The sequence below is a fragment of the Phalacrocorax carbo genome, chromosome 2 (genome assembly GCF_963921805.1).
Source record: "Phalacrocorax carbo chromosome 2, bPhaCar2.1, whole genome shotgun sequence".
Classification (NCBI taxonomy): Eukaryota; Metazoa; Chordata; class Aves; order Suliformes; family Phalacrocoracidae; genus Phalacrocorax; species Phalacrocorax carbo.
Window position 1 is genome coordinate 134,886,856 of NC_087514.1, and position 19,162 is coordinate 134,906,017.

Below are 19,162 nucleotides of genomic sequence, written 5' to 3' on the forward strand. Positions count from 1 at the left end.
CAACCAGTGCCAACCACTGTTGTTACTTGGAGAAAAGGCACAAGCGATGGCATATCAAGCATCGTATAATAACCTATTTGTAAACTGCATGCTGCCGTGTGCTCCAGGGATAAAAACTTAAATCATTTCCTGAGTAGTTTTGATCAGGAGAGGAAAGGAAAGATGTTGTAGAAAGATGTGCAAGTTTTCTTGATGTAGCCTCATAACCCTACTGACTGCTGAACAAATAATAATGATAGATCTTGAGCCTAAACCTTTTTGAGCAGGTGTGATGACAGGAATAATTTGCACACTACACTAGTCTGTATTTCAAATGTGAATATTGTGTGTGTACAGAAATTAAATTTTGCCTTTGACAGTCTCCTGAGAATTTTTGTGCATTTGCTTGATAGCCTACCTTTCATTTTAGCTTCTCCAAGGAATCTGAGTTCTGGGCTTGATGGAGAAATTATTTGTCAGGTGTTATGTGGTAGATAAGAATAGGTGAATATAATGACCCCTGTCATTTCTGAACTTACATAGTGATTTGAAACTCTTCTGAAAACAGAACAAAAAAAATATTTTTTTTCTAGTTTGAAAACCTTGCAAATATACTGAAACTTCCTGGCAAAAAGACATTTAACAACATGGACAGAGAATTTTTGGAAAAGAGGAAGAAAGATTTAAATGCATATTTGCAGGTAAGCTGTTGGGGGGGGGGGGGGGGGGAGTGGGGGGGATGGGGTGGTGGGCTTTTTTTGTTTGGTGTTTTTTGTTGTGTGTTTTTTTTGGGGGGAGTTGTTGTGTACTAGGTTGGATTTCCCCCCCCCCCCCCCCCCCCAAGGTAGAAAATTTGCTAGTTGTAGGTGGTATACAATCCTAAATAGCATGCCATAAGAACTTAATAGTATCTAATGAGTTGCATTTTCTTAGCTGTTTTGGTTTATTCTCAGTTGGTTCTGTCCCAGCTTCTCTGTGCTGGTGAAGTTCCAGCTGTGTTGGTTTTGAACTCTGCACCACACCACTTAACTTCCTTCTGTTACAGTCACGTTTGTGGTTACTTTCTCTTGTGCTGTTGCATAAGGATTGCCGTGGCACCCGCCCTGGCGGTATAGCACAACTGTTCAGCTTCTCCATTCAGATAAGGCCCGTATCAGCCCAATTAAAAGAATTCCGCTGTCCTACGTCATAGGGACTCCCTGGTCATTGGCACTAAAATATGTTGACCAATTCAATGCACATGTTAACAATAAATAATGAAGATGAATAAAACATTGTGAAGTCTGATTGTTCTGTTGAAAGTGCTAATATTTTTTCCTTTGTGAGGTATGTGCGCTAGTTTTAATAGCAGGGGTTTTTTTCAGTCACAGCTATTTCTTGGTGTTTTTTTTTGGAGTTTTAGAAGCAGTTTGAGAGGTCATAAAAGTGTGTATTTTATTGTGAGATGCTATAATTAACACACTAGTTAAAATTACGGGGATTACCAAGAAGCATGTTTCCCTTTTGAGAATAGTGTAATGTTGGAATAAAATTTAGAGAATGAATGAGAACATGCATCAGAAGATGTAGTGTCTTTGTGCATGGTAAACTTTTACTAAACTGTACGGTATGGTCTTTTTAATTATTTATTAAAAAACATCTTCTAAAAATTATTTTATTCAGCTCTTGTTAAATCCTGAAATGATGAAGGCTTCTCCGGCTTTAGCCCATTATGTGTATGACTTCCTGGAGAATAAAGCCTACAGCAAAGGGAAGGGGGATTTTGCACGGAAGGTAAGAATGTTTTGCACTGTCAAGGGAAGTTTAGAGCATTCATTAGTGCAGTGATTGCAGTAAACAGAGGTGTTGAACTGACATCAAACAGCTATATAGCACTTTCAAAACAACTTGCAAGTGAGTTGCTTCAATATTTTGTGAGTGGTAAAATATCCGAGGACATATGGAACCAAAAATTTACCGGTTCTTTTGTCATAATGTTTGTATGACAAGGAAATAAATTTTCAAGTCAGACAGTGTTTTGCACCAAGACTACTTTAAAAGTGTGTTCATCGCAAGTTACTTTCTGTCAGACATCTGTGATTTTTTTTTCGTAGTCTCATTCCTTCCAATTTCTTTTTTCAGTTCTTTACCCTATATTTGCTGCTGTTACCATGCTCTCCACTCTTCAGCCCAAAAGATGAAATACATTTCCCTTCAAAAGCAGCTGTTATGTATTTAGCCGTTTTAACCATTCAGAGTCATTGGTCAAATTCAGAGCTCTGAGCTGTGCGTCCTTTTTGTTAAGCCACCAGAACTCTCTTCAGACAAGTGATTCTTTTTCAGTTGATCAGTTTATGTGAGCATCTGCTTTGCAAATAGAACTATTTCTAAACTTTTAGAGATTTTGGTATAAAAACCATCCACAATGTTATTGTCACAGCAAGTTGTTGTTCTACCTATGTTCCTTAAATACTTGTCAGTGAAACAGTTAAATATTTATCAAGGTTTATGGAAATGACTGAGTAAAATTTGATTTCCAGCTTATCAGGTTCTTTATAAACTTCACTTTTTAAAGGCATCACACTAGTATTTGTGCCTCAGTTTGGACTGAATTTAGAGTATATGCTGAAAGAAAAATTGTAATGGTTTCTCTGGAACCACTTTATGTTTTTAATTTTACTTGCGATGATATTAAAGCATATTACTCCAGTGCTGTTTAGAAGAGGCATGTTTCAAAGATGAAGACTTGAAAGCAGAAGTGAAACATCTGGGAGTAGGAAGCTTGGAAGGGAGAAATGGCATTGAATGAAGAAGACAAGGAAAATAAATTCAAGCTAAGAAAAGCTGAGGGATGGGAAGTGGAAATGACTGAGGAAAAAGATCTGTTGAAAGATGTAAATAGTTACAGCAGGGCTGTAAGGAACGAGATCTAGAAACGAAAGCGAACCTGAACTTTTTTCTGCATTCTGTAATGAAGTTAAGCAATTTGTTTATTGTTTTCTGGAACAGTGTGATACTTCTCATAGTGTATTAATATAGTGGTGTCCTCATAGATTATACAATTCTGGTTAAACATCTTCCCCTTCAGATGGACACATTTGTAAATCCCCTGCGTAACTCTATGAGAAATGTATCAAATGCAGTCAAGTCTCTCCCTGACAGCCTGGCAGAGGGAATGACTAAAATGTCAGACAACATGGGTAAAATGTCAGAGAGACTGGGACAAGACATAAAGCAATCATTTTTCAAGGTAAGAAAATATTTGGTAGTCAATACGTACTAGTGAATTAATAGATTAGCTATTGATTCATTTAACTTATGTTGTGTACTATAATGAGGAGTCAAGTTATTAGATAGGAAAGAAATCTGGTTTATACCTTCTAATAAGGTACAGCACTCATTATACTACAAACATGGAATTCTCTTTGCTATTGAGTAACATGTTTAAGATCGCATCTACAGATGGTACAGCGATCCTTCTTCACTTAATTCAGTGTAGCCCCTTGAGAAAAATAAGAGAACCACAGATTTTCATATTTTACCATCCATCCTCATAAAGCTAGTTTGCTGCATCCGCTGCTTTCATCGGGGAAAAAAAACCCCATATGTTATGAAACTTAGAATACAGAGATAGCTTCTTTTCTGCTTATTCCTTGCTGAATTCTGTTTTTAATTAAATTTTCTTTCTGTCTTTCCTGCCATCTTTCCTTATCTCTTATATTTTTAAAATGTAATACCTTAAAGGTGGGGAATGGTAGCATGGCATGCTATCTAGAAGTCCTGTGAAAGTAGTAATCTTCCAAACATGTCCATCTTACCTCCCTTTCCCTTGCCCTCCTCTTTCTGTGTGTAGCTGTAAGGTCTGTGATCAGGTATCGTTCCATTTTGTGTCACCAAAAGTGGCAGATGTAAAACAGCAACCAAGATGAGTTAACCCTTAAACCATGAAAGGGAAAAACAAATCAGGGTGGGGGTGGGGGTTTTTTTGTTTGTGTTTTTCATTACTTCTGAGATTTGGCTCTGGACTTTCTCATTGCTGTTAACTTCCCTGGTGTATGACTAACAATATATCTACACTTACACTCACCGGGAAGTCCATGACTAGGCAGGACTTAAGATCGAGAGGAAATACCAGCAGAAATATCAGTCCCATATGAATTTCTGGGTGTTTTTCAGTTGAAGCATTAGGCACTTGAAAATATATGTGGATTGTCTTACAGGTGTTGATAACTTTGATAGATATAGGAGAATACGTACAGGCTTGATTTGTTGGAAGGTGGAAGGACTACTGTACATTTGTCTGTGGTAGTATGCAACCGACTTTTGACCAAATATTTGATTTTCATTTTCATGACCAAATTGATTATGAAAATTTATCTGATTTATTGGTATAGTGAAGTATTTTTTACTTTACCCTTTTTCATTGTAGGTGCCTCCTTTGATCCAGAAAACCTATTCGGATCCTGACCATTGCCGTGTTGCAGCACCAATTGATGACAATGTGAGTCTGACATTTGTCCTTTGAAAGTTGACTTCTCTAAAACCAAAGTACTGAGTTACTTATTTTATGTTAGACCGTATATTTATTGTTTTCTGATATTAAACCAGGCATTTAAAAACAGTTCTTAACTTTTTAAGAAGAAAGTTACATGCTTCCTTCTAAAATTAACATCTTTATTAGTACTAAAATGGTTTGCAGCACAGTGGAACAACTTGGAGTGTATATGCTACTGCTTCTGTGTTTGTTGGTGGGGGGTTGTTTGTGGTTTTTTTTGTGTTTTTTTTGTTTGTTTTTTTTTTATTGCCCACCTTCCTCCCTCCAGTTTCTGTCTGTCCAAAGATAGAATGGTACCAGACTGTTGGCATAGTTTCTGTTGGCATTTTATGGATTCTGATTTCTGATGTGACCTTTCAGTGCTATGTTTTTATTATATAGGAAAATATTCTGAAGGAGTTTCTTTCCATGAACTTTTATTATGTGGATACCTAAAATGTATAAAGTAGTAATATTAGAAACCTGAAAGTGAAGTTTAAGCTCTTGATGTTATCATAAGCTATGGTATTTTGCTATTGTTTTGGTTGAAACATTGACCATAAACGTAAAAACAATTGGAAAAAACTTTTATCTCTAAGTAGGTCAGAAAGGCCATAAGATTACCAGTGGCTATATGCAATTTGCTATGGTCATAAATCTGCACCTGTTCTGGCCTTTACGTTTTGTGTTTTTATTCACATCAAAGCATTCCAGATTGTCGTCTTGTGCATAACTGCTATGATGGTTTGGTAGATGTAGTTTTGCTCAAATAACATAGCCTTGAGTTCTTCCAGGTTTTCTTTCTCCCCGTTATTTCTCACTATATCAGACTGTATCTGTAAATTTGTAATTACAAATATATATCTTTGATACTCCTGAGGCTTCTGTTTTACGCAGGCAAAATGAAATATTGTTCAAGTATATGAGCAGCTTCTCTGCAAATATTTCATTGATCTTCTGTAAAATGAAGAGCAGATACAATTTGTGATAGCTTCTAAGTTAACGTACCAAATATTTCTGAAAGGCAGATTTCAAATGTTTTAAAACCTTTAAACTTTCTACTGGTCTTTAAAAAGACATTGTTCACAACTTAGTCACTAAATCAGAATAAAAATATGGCAGTTTGAATGGAATTTTACCTGGAGAAGCAGTACTGTAAAAGTGAGGCATAGACCTATAGAACCTCCAGCTGGATTATGACTCCACTGTCTCTGCTCCAGTTTTATATAAAGATGTACTTGTATAGTCCACCAAGAAAAGTCCATGTAGCTGTGAGATGCTGGCACTTCTTCCAGTGCAGGATTAACAATGCAGTGCAAACTACTACTCTTCCAGGTACAGCTGTATCAGATTTCAAATACAAAACCAAATTCTGAATGTTATGCCTAGAATGTAAAAATCCTAATTAAAAAAAAAAAAAGTGCCCCCAGAAAAAGTGCATTCAGTCTTCAAATAAATTTTGTAGTATAGTAAGATTTTAATTTTAGCTTGCTATTGTTTAAATCTTTAATAATAAATATAAAGCTTAAACAAGGAATCGGTCAAAAAATCAAATTCACTTGTTGTATTTGAGATAAGTATTTGTGGTCTCTTGAGCAGTACATCTGTAACTCCAAATGCTGTCTTTTTATGCAATAGCTTAACAATATGAAGGCTTGTATTTGGCATGTAAGCAGGCTGTGAGAAACTGCTGTTGTTTCTAGAAGAGAAACATTAACAAGAACTAAGATGAAAATCTAATACTTTCTTACTATAGAATTTAGTAAACTCTCCCTCAAACTTTAATACTTGAAAAAAACATTGACAGTTACTGCAAGTTTGTGCCATCTATCTTTAAATGCCTTTACATGGTTACTGAATCCTCTGTTCTGGGATTTCCATAAAAGTTGTTTTTTGTAAGCCAATCTGTGTAACATCTTCTATTAAGTAATAATTATGCTTTTCTTAATCTACAAGCATAAAAGCACTTAATAACCACGCAGGTTTGAATAATATCTAAATAAAAGGCAGTTCATTGCAGTGAAATGTCATTGCTCTTCAGAGGTTCTGAATTTGGTGCAGTGCATCCATATGAAAAAGATTCCAGAGAAAAGCTCCTTCTGGAGTTTTTTCATGTTAGGGAGTTGGAAGCACGGCTACCAAAAGAAGTGGTCAGGGAGAAGTTCTCTCTTTAGGACATATTTACTTGTATTAACTTTGTTCAACTTTGGTGAAATAACTGTTTCTTTTTGTCTTATTTTAAAAATGTAATGGAATTAAGCCTAGTTTATCTTTAATTTTCAGTCTTGCTTTGCTATTAGTGATGTGATAGACGATTTAGGGGAGATTTCATATTACAGTAAAATATAGAGCAAAGTGTTTCTGTCATTTTTCTGCTTGTACTGAAGCATTTGACCTGTGAAGTAGCTACTAGAACTGTAGCTTTCTTGAACGGAGACTGATTGAACTGATTAATGATTATACTTTCACTCACTTGATCAGGTGGATGACAATATTCCGCTGAGAGTAATGCTCCTTCTTATGGATGAAGTCTTTGATTTAAAGGAAAGAAATCAGTGGTTAAGAAGAAATATAAAAAATCTGCTTCAGCAACTTATTAGAGCAACATATGGTGACACGATTAACAGGTACTGCTTTTCTTATATAGAGCGATTGTGTGAGTGAGACTGTGTAGACTGTGTCTGTATAAATCCTCTTTGGTATTACTAAATTATTGTGGTTTAAATTTGCGTGTGTTCCCCTTTGAAGAGGATCAATAAACCACGTACAAATGTGGTGTAAACTGGAGATAAACACAAAACATGAGGAAAGACCAATTCCAGTAACTCTTCTGTGCTGGAGAACCTCAAAAAGATCTTTCGCAATCAACAACAGTTTACGCTTATGTGAATGTATCTTAATGCTGATGGTGGCAAAAATGATTTTTGCCCTGTGCTTTACACTATACTTTTTGTTAATACTGTTTCTTACTTTCTACACTATTTCTGTTTACATCTCTTTGATGCCCCAAATGATACACTGGCGCATCAAATTATGTGAACTGTACTGAATTGCTATGTTAAGTTTCTGCTCTCACACTTTAAAAGATGAAGGGGGGAAGGTAAAGGACTGTTACAGGGTCTGTTCTGCACACCCTCCTCCCCCATCACGTTCTCTGTAATTCATATACAGCCTTTTACATGCAGATGCAAAGCAAATTAATAGTGCTAAATAAGTAATGTTTCTTGCCCTCCAGCTTAGAAAACTACTGCTTCCAGGCTTTCCCTTCTAATACTTTGTTTCTGAAATGTAAATAAAAATATAGAACAAAATAATTTCTAGAAACAGGATTGACACCAAATTGTCACTTTGGATTAGTGCCATGAATCAAAAACTTAATTTCTGGCAGGTGAGAAGTAGTTTCCTATTATTTTTTCAGGACATTCTTCACTGTATCATTACTTCCTACCCTTCACAAGTATAGTTTTGATGTTTTCATTATCACTCTTAAACATACAGATAGTTCTTGTACCAGTAGTGGTGCATCTTTGTAATTATGATAGCACTGGGTGTTTTTCAAATAACTCCCTGTGGCTGGGTGATAATTATCTTGAGACCTGTGCTTCCAAAAACATACTGTCCTTTTGAACAACACTGAACACTTTCCGCTGTTTTCAGATTGCAGTATAACTAGCTGAGTTTGTGTACAGGCAGCTGCTTTCTTATTACAGAGATGTGTGCAGAACTATTTTGCTTCTACATTTGGAGCTATTCCAGATACAGCCTTCTCCGGTTTAGCAGTCATACCTTGTCCCAGCAGATTCTTGGGGTTCAGTAGCATTCAGCAGCAAAATTGTGTTTTCTTGTTTCTTAGAAAACTAAATTCAAATTACGTTTAGGGAAATAATTCCAGTGTTGTGGTGATACACTGATGTGTATATCATTTTTGTAAACATAGTCGATTTGGATATTGGGCTGTGTGTATGTGTTGACGAATGAAGGTCAAAGATAATCAGTCTGTATCACCTGTTAAAGATCATGAAGTAATTGCATACATAGATATGGTAATTTGAGATCTTAAGTAGGTTCTTTACTTACAGAAGCAGGACTTGAAGAGTGCTCCATGAAGAGGAGCGCTCTACAAGCAGAACATTTATCTATCATTGATGGGAGATGTGACGTCAATTTTCTAGCCTGCTTAGTTATCATGCTCATAAAGAAAAAGGCTTTAGCTTAAGGAGTGATCAGTGACCTTAGATTTTTATTTTGAGGATCAGTGTTTGCCTTCCTAGTCTGCAGTTTTATAGAACATAATTAAGGAGTTGGGGAGAGCTGAAATCACACTTTGTTTGCCCTAGAGTGCTCTTTAAAATGCTAGACTTATCTGTTCTCTGTTTTAAAAATTGAGACACACTTGTTTTGATTTTAGAAAAATAGTTGATCATGTTGATTGGATGACATCTCCTGAGCAAGTAGCAGATGCAGTGAAACGCTTCAGGTATGTCTTCTATGACAGATGTTTAATATAAAGTACTTGCCATTTGATGTCTAGTATCTGTGTATCCTTCATATTCTTTTTATGTGAGGAAGTTGTTATTACTGTACAGAATTCCAGTTGGAGCATACACTATTTTTTACATGTGTTAAGTGTGGGAAAGTAATTGTCACATGAAGAATATTTTTGACTTTTCTCCTCTTCCTTAGAAAGTTCTTTGCTAACCAGTCTAGGAGAGCTAAAGTATGGGTATACTTAGGAATTTCCTCATACTACTGGATGGTGTCTTGTTTACCTTGATGAAGGCATGTGTATGCCTTGCATTAAAAGGCAAGCAATTATTACCAAAAAAAAAAAAGCCTAGCTCTAAGCTAATATTTTTCAGATGTGGGCAGATACAACAGAACTGAAGTCTGAGTTTGAAAGTATCAAAGGCTCTACCATTCCATGGCTTCAGCAGTGTTGTTGAGCAAGATCCCTCCCTTGCCTATTCTTTTTTTTTTTTCTTTAATAGGGTGAAAGAAAAAATAGGAAACATATTGCCAAAAGGTCATACTTTAGAGATATTTTGTTATTCTTTAATAAAACTGAGTAAGGCTGTCTGCTCCTTACTCAAAAGACAGTATGTCATTCACTGAGGCAAACCACCTTTTTAGACAGAGGTATGTCTTTTGTATTGGGCTTTATAGTACACTGAAACTACGTTTCAGATGGAGCTTGTTGATAGGTTAACAACTGTGAGAGATCTAATGAAGCCATTAATAGAGCTAAGCCTAGAGTCTCTCAGTGGCAATAGAGACTGGTTGGCAAAAGCAAATCTTAGGTATATTTTATTTAACAACTCTGTGGTATCTGAATGTTTGTGGTGCATAGTATTTCCTTAAAATTTTCTTTCATCTGATTCTTGTACTAAAAAGTATATGGTAGATAGCAAGAAGTCTCAACCTATTACTTTTGATTTCTTTTTTGCCTTTTCTTTACCCTTTACTAATATTGAAGTGTGTGTTGAGTGTAAATTACTTTCTTGTATTTATTTTATGAGGTAGCTTTGAGGGATTAAAAAGAACCTTTCACTTGATAAAATTTTAATGTATTTTGACAGATTTGCTTTTGTTACAGAGATGCTTTTTGGCCCAACGGCATTTTAGCAGAGACTGTTCCACGGAGGGACAAAGCTATTAGAATGAGAACAAGAGTGGCAGGGAAGACCAAATTACTGGAGGTAATGCCAGGTGAGTGAGTCTGGGATTGAAGCCTAAAAAGTCTTACCATATATTGTTCCTGGAATTAATGTCAGTATTCTTGCTGATTTTAGTTTAGTGCATGAAATATCTGTATTCCAATGTAGCACAATTTGATGTAAAATAACTTGGTTCAACGTATGTAGTGTAAAAATGAAGTAATTTTCAGAAATCCTTTCTGCTCTAAGAAAACTTTCAGTCATGTTATGTATAATAGAGGCATTGTTACTTCAAACTCTGAGCTACATAGTTCGAAAGACTTAATATTCAGTTTAAGTTTGTTAACACAGAAGCAGAATTTAGCTTAAAATTCTGTGTAACTTTCATTTTTGTAGATGAACTGAAGCACATCATAGGTGCTGAGACAACACGGAAAGGCATTCTTCGGGTCTTTGAGATGTTCCAGCACACTCAACTGAATAAGAGAATGGTGTACGTGTTTCTGGAGAGATTCCTAGAAACCTTATTTCCGCAAAATAAGTTCCATGAGCTCTTCAACAAACTGCATTCACGGTCAAAGCAGATGCAGAGGTATAAGCAGAGACTACATTCTACTCAAGCGCCTTCCTTGCAGAAAAGGTGACACTTCAAACCTATTAAGCTGGTGTACGTTTGTCCAGGACTAATTACTTGGGCAGATTCTCTGGGGCTTCAAACTCACATGCTGTTATTTCTGCACCAGTCTTCTAGTGTCACATATTAGATTATTAATGCATCTGTAAGACCTGTGGATCTTCTCATCTTCACTTGTAATTCAACCACTACCAGAAGGGTTTGTGTGTCTTAAATGATTTGGTGCGTCTTCATGCAACATTGAGAAGAATACTGGCCCAATATATAAGAATGCTGATTCCTTCCGTTCCTGAGTCGATGTTTTGCCAGCAATGAGAAGTGCCAGACTGTTCAAGTAAAGCACAACTATGGTGATACAATGGAAGAAAAGGATGCTTTGGCACTGGGAGATAGTGCAATGTGTGAGAATCAGGTGGAATTGTTCTGCGTTATGACCGTTGAGGCTCTGTAGGGCTCTCTTAACATTCCTGTAAAGGCAGAGCTAACAGGAAAAGCAGTCTCTGGAATAGCAGGTTCATAGGAGAAGGGACAAATAGTTATAGCCCCATCATAAAAGTAAATTTATTAAAGAAAAGTTGAGGTAATGTGGCTTTTATGCCATGTTTACTTCACCTTCTGTGTTTTGAAAAATAAACTAATGTTAGATCTAATGGGGGTTTTAGTAAAGGCAGAGGTGCAGTAGAAATCAACCCTTTATTCGGATTATTCTCTAGCTTTAAGGGCCGTATTCTGCTCTTATAGCACCTGGCATACATTTTGCATGTAACTTCAGCGGAGAAGGGGCGTCATATTTATGTTCAATTGGCGTATTTGGACATAGGTCAAGTTGATCCTTGTAGAAGGAAGGGGGTACTTGTTTCAAAGAGGATAGAAGTCATGTTAGAAGATGGGGAAATTGCACTAAGACACAGCTTACACACAACTCCCCACCAAAATTTGAAACTCTCTATGGGTACAAAAGACTATGTCCTACTTAACTGAAAGATTCCTTACCTTTTAGTGTGTAAGCCTCATACGGGAAGATAATAGAATTAGTTGGTTCCTCACAGGTAAAGGATTTCATTAGTCATATGCAAACACTTGGAAATTCCTGAATGCATCTCAGTGTATATATGAAAATAAAAAGGAGATAAAACTACAATATTTTTTTAAATAATTTTTTTATTTTTTGCATAGTGTAAAATTTTAATAAAAATTTGACATCAAGGCCCCACATCCATCTTTTAGTTTCGTTGAAGGATTTGTGTCCAATTAAAAACAAAGTAACAACTGAATAATCCTGTTTGGCCACAGCGTATCTCAGTTTGTGTTTTCTTTTTCATAGTCCCCAACTGTTTGAGCACCACTATCCAGGTGAATAGAAAGTAATCCTATGGATTCTGTTTTTTTCTGAACGCTAAACACAGGGTAAGATCCAGCTATTGATCAAGGATCCTTATAGTAATTTGTGTCTTAATGGGAACAAATGATCCTTTTATGTGAGGGAGGAACATAGACCTTTTATGAAAGCGTTCTAAGAGAAGGTAGAAGGCTCTCAAAGGACCTAGTTAAATTGACTGAAGGCTCTATACAGATCATTTTTTCTCATGGACTCTATTAATGCAATGTAGCCGTTTATCATACTACTTAATGATGATCATATTGTACTGTTAACATTCTCATACAGTATGCATGGGCTCAAGTGCACTTCGTTTTTTCTTTATTGCAGAACTAAATACTGTAAGTGAAATCCCTTTCTTTTATCATCCTTAGGAAGACAAGTTGGTAAATATGTAAGAACCCTTCCCCCTTCCTCTCTGCAGGTTCTGTAGAAGCGTGATGATTAAGTGCTGTTGAATTTAACAAAATTATTGAGTTCTGTGTGAAGTAATCAACATAGCCAGCTCCTATTGTTTACATGCCTGTATCTTCCTCTGATGTCAAGGTGCTCAAGCATGCCTGACACCAGACTGATGAAAGATCATTCAGCAGTTGTTCTTGGCGATATAGTAAATATATCATTGATTCTACCAAATCTAATTTGTGTCTTTTAAATCACTGAATTTGTTATGCAGTATGAAAGTGGGAAGTTCAAATACCGTTTTGTCGAATCTGTGGAACCTTTTATCTATCTTTAGGTACCATGAAAAATTTCAAGAGAATAGTGGTCATGTGTGAATTCAGGATTTTTTAAAAATTATCTGGTACATTTCTGTACAAAAGTAAAATAATATCTCTAGGAATGTGAACTGAACATAATACGCCATGTTTATTAGTGGTTTTACTTAATGAATTTATTACATATATATACCTATACACACATTTGTATACACGTGTGTGCATATGTATATATGTATTGAAGTTTTGTCTTCTGTATTTAATTACAGAATGTGACTTCCTAATTCAGTGGTGCCTCTTGGCTGGCAAGAATCATCAGAAATGAACACTTTTTGTTAAAAAGCGTTTGTATGTATCTTTATTTAAATGGTTTTCCTGTTGACAATTTAAAATACCTGCCCTGTCAACCCATGCAGCCTGTTATCCTAGAAAGTCTCCGAAACTGAATGTTAATATGCAGCACTTCAGTGTCTGGGTGTATCTTCTGGCCTTTGGGTGCTGTGACTGGCCGCCGAAAATTGTGCCATTGTCAACAAATGCACATGTTTTAGCCTTAATTATTTTTAAGAGAAAATGAGCAATTGAATTTTTCATTTGGTTCATCCTCAAGCTTGTGCTGCTGGTGTTTGCTCTAGAACTAAACAGTAAATTTTAAGTGCTACCAGAATGTGTACCAAAATAAAAATATATGAATTCCACAATCTAAATTTTAATTTTGTGCAATATTTTCATTTAATGCATGTGTATTTGAATAACTGTAAAATAAATGACTTTTTAATGTTTTGAAGTCTAGGTTAAAAATGTCTTCTCAGCTGAACAATTTTGCATTCTGTTGTTGCGTTAGTTTATTTAAGGACTTGTTTTAAAAGTCTTATTTTTACTCCTTTGTGAATTCCCTTGTTCTCAATGATCCTTGCTCATCTGAGCAAAGCTCATATATTACAAGGGAAAAAACTGAAGAGCACATCTCATGAATATAGCTGTTATAAATTACTTGTGCATATCATTGTACAGTAAGTGTCAGCTGTGTGCCTAATTGTTCTCTTGATGCTTTTTCCCTCCCTTCCCCCTCCTCTCGTTTCTGTAACAAAGAATGAACATGAAACAGGCTGCCATGGTCACTTCTACTGAATGGCAGAGGACTCTGAAATTCTTTTTTTGGAGTTTGCATTTATGTTCTGTCCAATAGAAAGCTAAAAAATTACACTAATAAAGTATTAACAAGAGTATAATGAGCCCATGCGTATTTTTAAAGTAGCTGTCTTGCTAGCAGGTACAAATATTGCTCAAGCCTGGAGAAAAAAAATGACTGAGGATAAAAATACTGCTGTTAAGTACTCTTTAAATAAAAGTCATTCTTTGATTATTTTTTTTAACAGTTTATAAGTTGGTTTTGCTTTTAACAAATTAATCTCTAGATTCATTTTTGGACCAGTATTTGCGATGTGTCCTGTATTTTAAAAGGATGTATGCAGAAACAGTGGGATTGTTTGGTGTGGGAGGTTTTTTTTATATTGTTGGATTTTTTTACTCTCTGGCTTTTTCCCCTGGGTTTATTTTTGCAGCAGCTGGATCTACCATGGGAGCACAATTGTTACCCTTGATATATTTATTCCAGCTGTTTCACATTCATCAAAAAGATGTCCTGAGCTACAGAGATGTTGGTTCTTTGACCCTAGGGTGGTGTTTACTGCTTTGACTAACTTACACGCTTTTGCTACAGGATAGAGACACAGCTCAGGAATTTCACTAGCTGATGGCAAGTTCTTATTAGTTGAAGCTGTTATCCTAGGGTAATTTTATGGCAAGAAACCTACTCCATTATAAACTTTTTTACAAGTCTTAAAGATATCTGCCATTTACTAAGTGAGGATAACTTTTTTAACTCTCCCATCTATCGCATTATCTGGTTTATATTGGTTTTGATGTCTAGTGGCCGTGTGAGGACTAGTAAAGTTGAGGAATAAGCATCACTCTGCATTGATTTATTTAACTACAAATTTCATGGTTTATCTCTTGGAAGAAAGGAAATTACGTAGTGAAAGCAATTAATTAGTTCACTTTTATTAAGGACTTTGACAGAAATTAAGCTTTACTTTCATGAAATGTCTATGCCACTGCAGGTTTCCCCTCCACGCACGCAGAAATACTTTGGAATACTTTCGTGTTCAGATCTCCCCAAATACCTGTTTCCCATGCTATGTCTCTTTGTATTACTATGGCGTGTTGGGATAATTTGCATGGGTCGATTAAATTGTTTGATACCTGGTTCAGAAAGGGCTAACTGGAATTCTCAGTTGACATTTTAGAATTAAAATAGTACCTAAATTAATTCTGAGGTTGTGCTTAAGTAGAGAATAGAGTTCTCTTAAGTAGAGGAAGTAGAATAAGTCTATACTGATTTTGTTGGCAACCAAGAGCCAACTTACTGGGAGTAAGGAATGTAGCTCTCAAAAACAGACTTCCTCTTTCTTACCGTAACAGTTTTAAAAGCAAGTCCAGAGTCTTTTGAGTCTGTGTTCTTAATTTTCTCAGCTTGAGGTCTAGAGACATGCTAAGTCTAAATTAAATTGAGAGATACTGATGGCATTTTCTGTTACCAACTAACTGGAGTTCTCCAGTAAGGAGAAGGTACCTAATCCAGGTAAGAGATTCTGATAAGTTTGTGAGAATTGGGAACACTCTTTGTTTAGAGTGTTTGGAAGATGGTTGTGCGAGCTACCTAGTTATTCCATGCACAGAGTAGCCAGAACTTGAAAGAAACCTCTACTTTTTTCCTGTTCTTTCTCTTAAAATAGCCAGCCAGCACCTGGGTAGGTACAAGACTTCCTTTGCACAGGTCGTCTCATGTTAGCAAGCTGCAAGTTTCTTGTTTTTCAGTTTGAAGGTATAGTTAGAATTTAATTATCAAAGGCAACATTTTCCTTTTTGTTTTTGAGGACCTCATACAAAACATTCCTTTACAGTCTGTTTAAAATACTGGTTTCCCATTTTACCTGCTCAATTTTATATTATCTGTATTGGTTTAAATCACTGGCTTGCCAGTAATCTCTAACATCATTCTTGCAAACGAACAAGGCCTGGTTATACCTAATGTAAAAACACAAGAGGTATCGGGGAGAAATGTGTAGAAACATCATTCAATATTCTGCTGTCTCAGGTAATCATATTGATGCGAAGTGAAACTGGAATGTCATGCAGTTGGGAATTCACCAATTTTGCTGGCTTTGTGCAGTGTTGTGTAAAGGAAATGCGGGCCCAAGGTTCCCTATATCACATGTATAAAAAGAAGGTGAAAGGTATTTTTCGTATGTGTAGGTTTGAAGCAATGCTGAGGCTTCCAGTCGGCAGTTGTGCTAAATGCCTTTAAATGTGCTATAGCCTAACTGTTCTGCTAACACGGTAAATGCAGCCTGCAAAAGTGTGGGTGTTCTTGACAGGGGTTCTGTAGAACCACAACATGGGCGCTCATCAGTGAAAGGATGCGCTGAAGCACCCGAGCAATTCCAACTGAATCCACATATAAACATTTGTGCCAACTACTTCACTTGCTATAGAATCCATCTGATTTTTTTTTTTCATCTGCTGTACTGATATTACCAAGAGTATAGTCTCTAGAGAGTGTGTGTTGTCTTGAGCCATAAGAAGCGCAGTAATACTCAGTAGATGGCTGTTTGTGTAGGTGGACTCTTCTGGCTTGACCATATTGGGGACAGGAGTAAAATTCATGGATGATGCTATAGAGGGTATTAAGTGATATTCTTTCCAAATGAAGCAGTAATTTATTGAAGTAAGAATACATAAACAGAATTACTTGAGCCATCACTTGATTTCTTAAGTTAAATTTTTGGTATTATGGTAGTTTATACAAGATTTTTATTGTGGCAAAGGCTGAACAATGATGTGAACGCTAGAATCAGTCGCCTAGTAATCGTAACAGGCTATCGTAACAGATTGTCACTAGCTTCTATGGACTAGAGTGCAGGTGGATACCAGACAAGAAAGCATTTCTCAAATTTTTCTGACTGTGTTGGGAGAGAGAAACGGCTATCCAACTCACCAACAGGAAAAAAAAAAAAAACCTGAATAAAGAAACACTAAAGTAGTATGTGAAGAGATGCAATGTCAAGAATCTGACTCCTTAGGCTTGTATGAAAAGATTTTCTTTCTCTCTGTGCTGTTGCTGCCACTATTGACTGAGCACTGGTTGAAGTGATTCACTACAATTTGTAGAATTCGTATATAAAACTGTTTTCAGCAATTTTCTTTATAATTGGGTTCCTTATAATCAAGGGAAGAATTTGAAGGAATCCATATGGGTAGTTAGCAAAGTGAAGTCTTACCCATTACTAGTTTGGCTGATTCTTTGACTGAGATTTGTGTAATCTGAATTCTCTGGGATGGACCATGTCATCTTCCCTCCTTTCTACGTAGCATATTGAATTGAGAATGCTGGATAATGAGGGATGTTGTAATACAAGTAGAGCCTGTGTAGATTGTAGGGGGTTTACTGTGGGGGAGGAGGGATTGCTTTGGTTTATTTTTTGCGCACTCTAATTTTAAAACAAGTGGGATTGATCTTGGACAGTTCTCAACAAAAATGACATTGATATCAGTCACAGCTCCAGCTGTCCGTGTTGAGAAGGAATCCTTCACCTGATTTTTGTCAATGCACATAATAAAAGTGTGCACCATAACGCTTTTATTTTAGTATTGTGGACTAGAATTATTGAGAATACACAAGAAGCTACCTTTTTTTGCAAATTATTTTAACTGAAAACTATTGTGCTGATTTCTTTTATGCCGAGTCAAGTGATGGTTTACTGAACTGAGAGAGATGTACTCTCATAATGGGGCCGTTAATGAGTTTCTTCGGAAAACAAACAGTAAAACTTTGTAACCATTTAGTAACAGCATGTGAAGTACAATATTCTCACTGTTTCCATTACTTTAGAGAATTGAATAAACTGAAAAAAAAGCACTGCAGATGAAAACTTGAGATGAGTCAGAAAACCCTCAACCTCAGAATTACTGTGGAAGCTTCAACAAAAAACCCCACCAACCTCCCTTCCCGCCCCACCACTTTAAGCTTTCACACTGATTATACCAATGAGACTATAAATAAATGAACTTTGCAGGTTGTGAATGGCAGTTTCTTTACTGGTCTGTTAATTTTTTTTCCTGCATCTCTAATATTGTGCGCATGTGTGGTTCTGAGACAAACATTTTGCCTTAAGCATTTCACATCAGAAAATACTTTTTCACAAGAAATACTCTTGCTTCCTTTCCCAAAAACCATTTGTAGGTTTTACCACAGATTGAAAGAATTACTTTCCAAATAAAATGCCTAGTCTTTGCAAACTGCTTTTGTTGACCACACACACAAAAAGATCAGTGAAATCTCTGTTGGCTGGTCGGCTTAGCTAGAAAATGTCTTTTTGTCAATAGACAAGAAGGATGAAGTACCAGCACCAGGAATTGCTGAAGGTAACGTAGTTTTTCTCTGATTACACACACACACACACACACACACCACACCCCCCCCCCCAAAAAAAAAAAATAATCAGGAAATCCCATGTTCATTTTTCCAAGGAAAAGTAAAACAAGGAGTTCTAAAATATACATCCATTACCACCTTTTATAACATTAAGTTTTTTGTACTTCATATAAAAATTTTGTATATTTATATATATATATGTGGCAAGCAGAAGTATTAAGTACAAACAGATCAGTCACTCTTTTGAGGAACTGTAGCATTGTAAAATGGAATATGGGGCAACAAAGAATATGCTTTTGATTTTTCTTTTATAAATACAAAGAATACAACTGTTAATATATAGCCTGTTTCAAAGACTTCTTTTTGGTTGATTGTTTCCTTGAGTTTTTTTAATATCATCATAGTACTTTTATATTTGCAACTAACCCTTACACCAGAAGGGGCTAAAAAAGACTGGCATACATTTGCACATCTTTTGCAGTGCCCTTGAGTGTTTTCTGATATTTGGAATATTTTCCATCGAGTTGCTCTTGAAATCTGGACAACATAAACACCTTTATGGTGAGTGGTGCCATCGATCCACTTGTTGCAAGAGCGGTCAACTAAAGGTAGAGGGCTGTGTCTGTAGAGATGATGTGGGCGAAGAATTGCATTTTGTGGAAATGACGGGTGTTCAGAGCATGGAAATACCCGAGTTGTTAAAGAATGCTTTATCAGCATAAACGTAGGTAAGCACACAGAGTGAAATCTTGGCTAAGAGAAGCTGTTAACAAAACAGTAACGCAAAT

The 19,162-nt window shown here is 36.2% G+C and overlaps 1 protein-coding gene across 4 annotated transcripts in view; it reads left to right on the forward strand.

Moving 5' to 3' along the window:
- SNX13 (sorting nexin 13) overlaps positions 1–14,103 on the forward strand; it is a 70,937-nt gene extending 56,834 nt beyond the window's left edge. For 3 of the 4 annotated variants that reach the window (XM_064444484.1, XM_064444488.1, XM_064444486.1), the window contains 8 exons: positions 573–680; positions 1,642–1,752; positions 3,047–3,208; positions 4,388–4,459; positions 6,974–7,119; positions 8,901–8,969; positions 10,086–10,198; positions 10,543–14,103. In XM_064444484.1, coding sequence (XP_064300554.1) covers positions 573–680; positions 1,642–1,752; positions 3,047–3,208; positions 4,388–4,459; positions 6,974–7,119; positions 8,901–8,969; positions 10,086–10,198; positions 10,543–10,790 — 1,029 coding nt within the window. In that variant the 3' untranslated portion in view covers positions 10,791–14,103. The remainder of the gene's footprint in view (positions 1–572; positions 681–1,641; positions 1,753–3,046; positions 3,209–4,387; positions 4,460–6,973; positions 7,120–8,900; positions 8,970–10,085; positions 10,199–10,542) is intronic. The other variant, XM_064444487.1, reaches the window with a different exon arrangement.
- Positions 14,104–19,162: the final 5,059 nt, after the last annotated feature.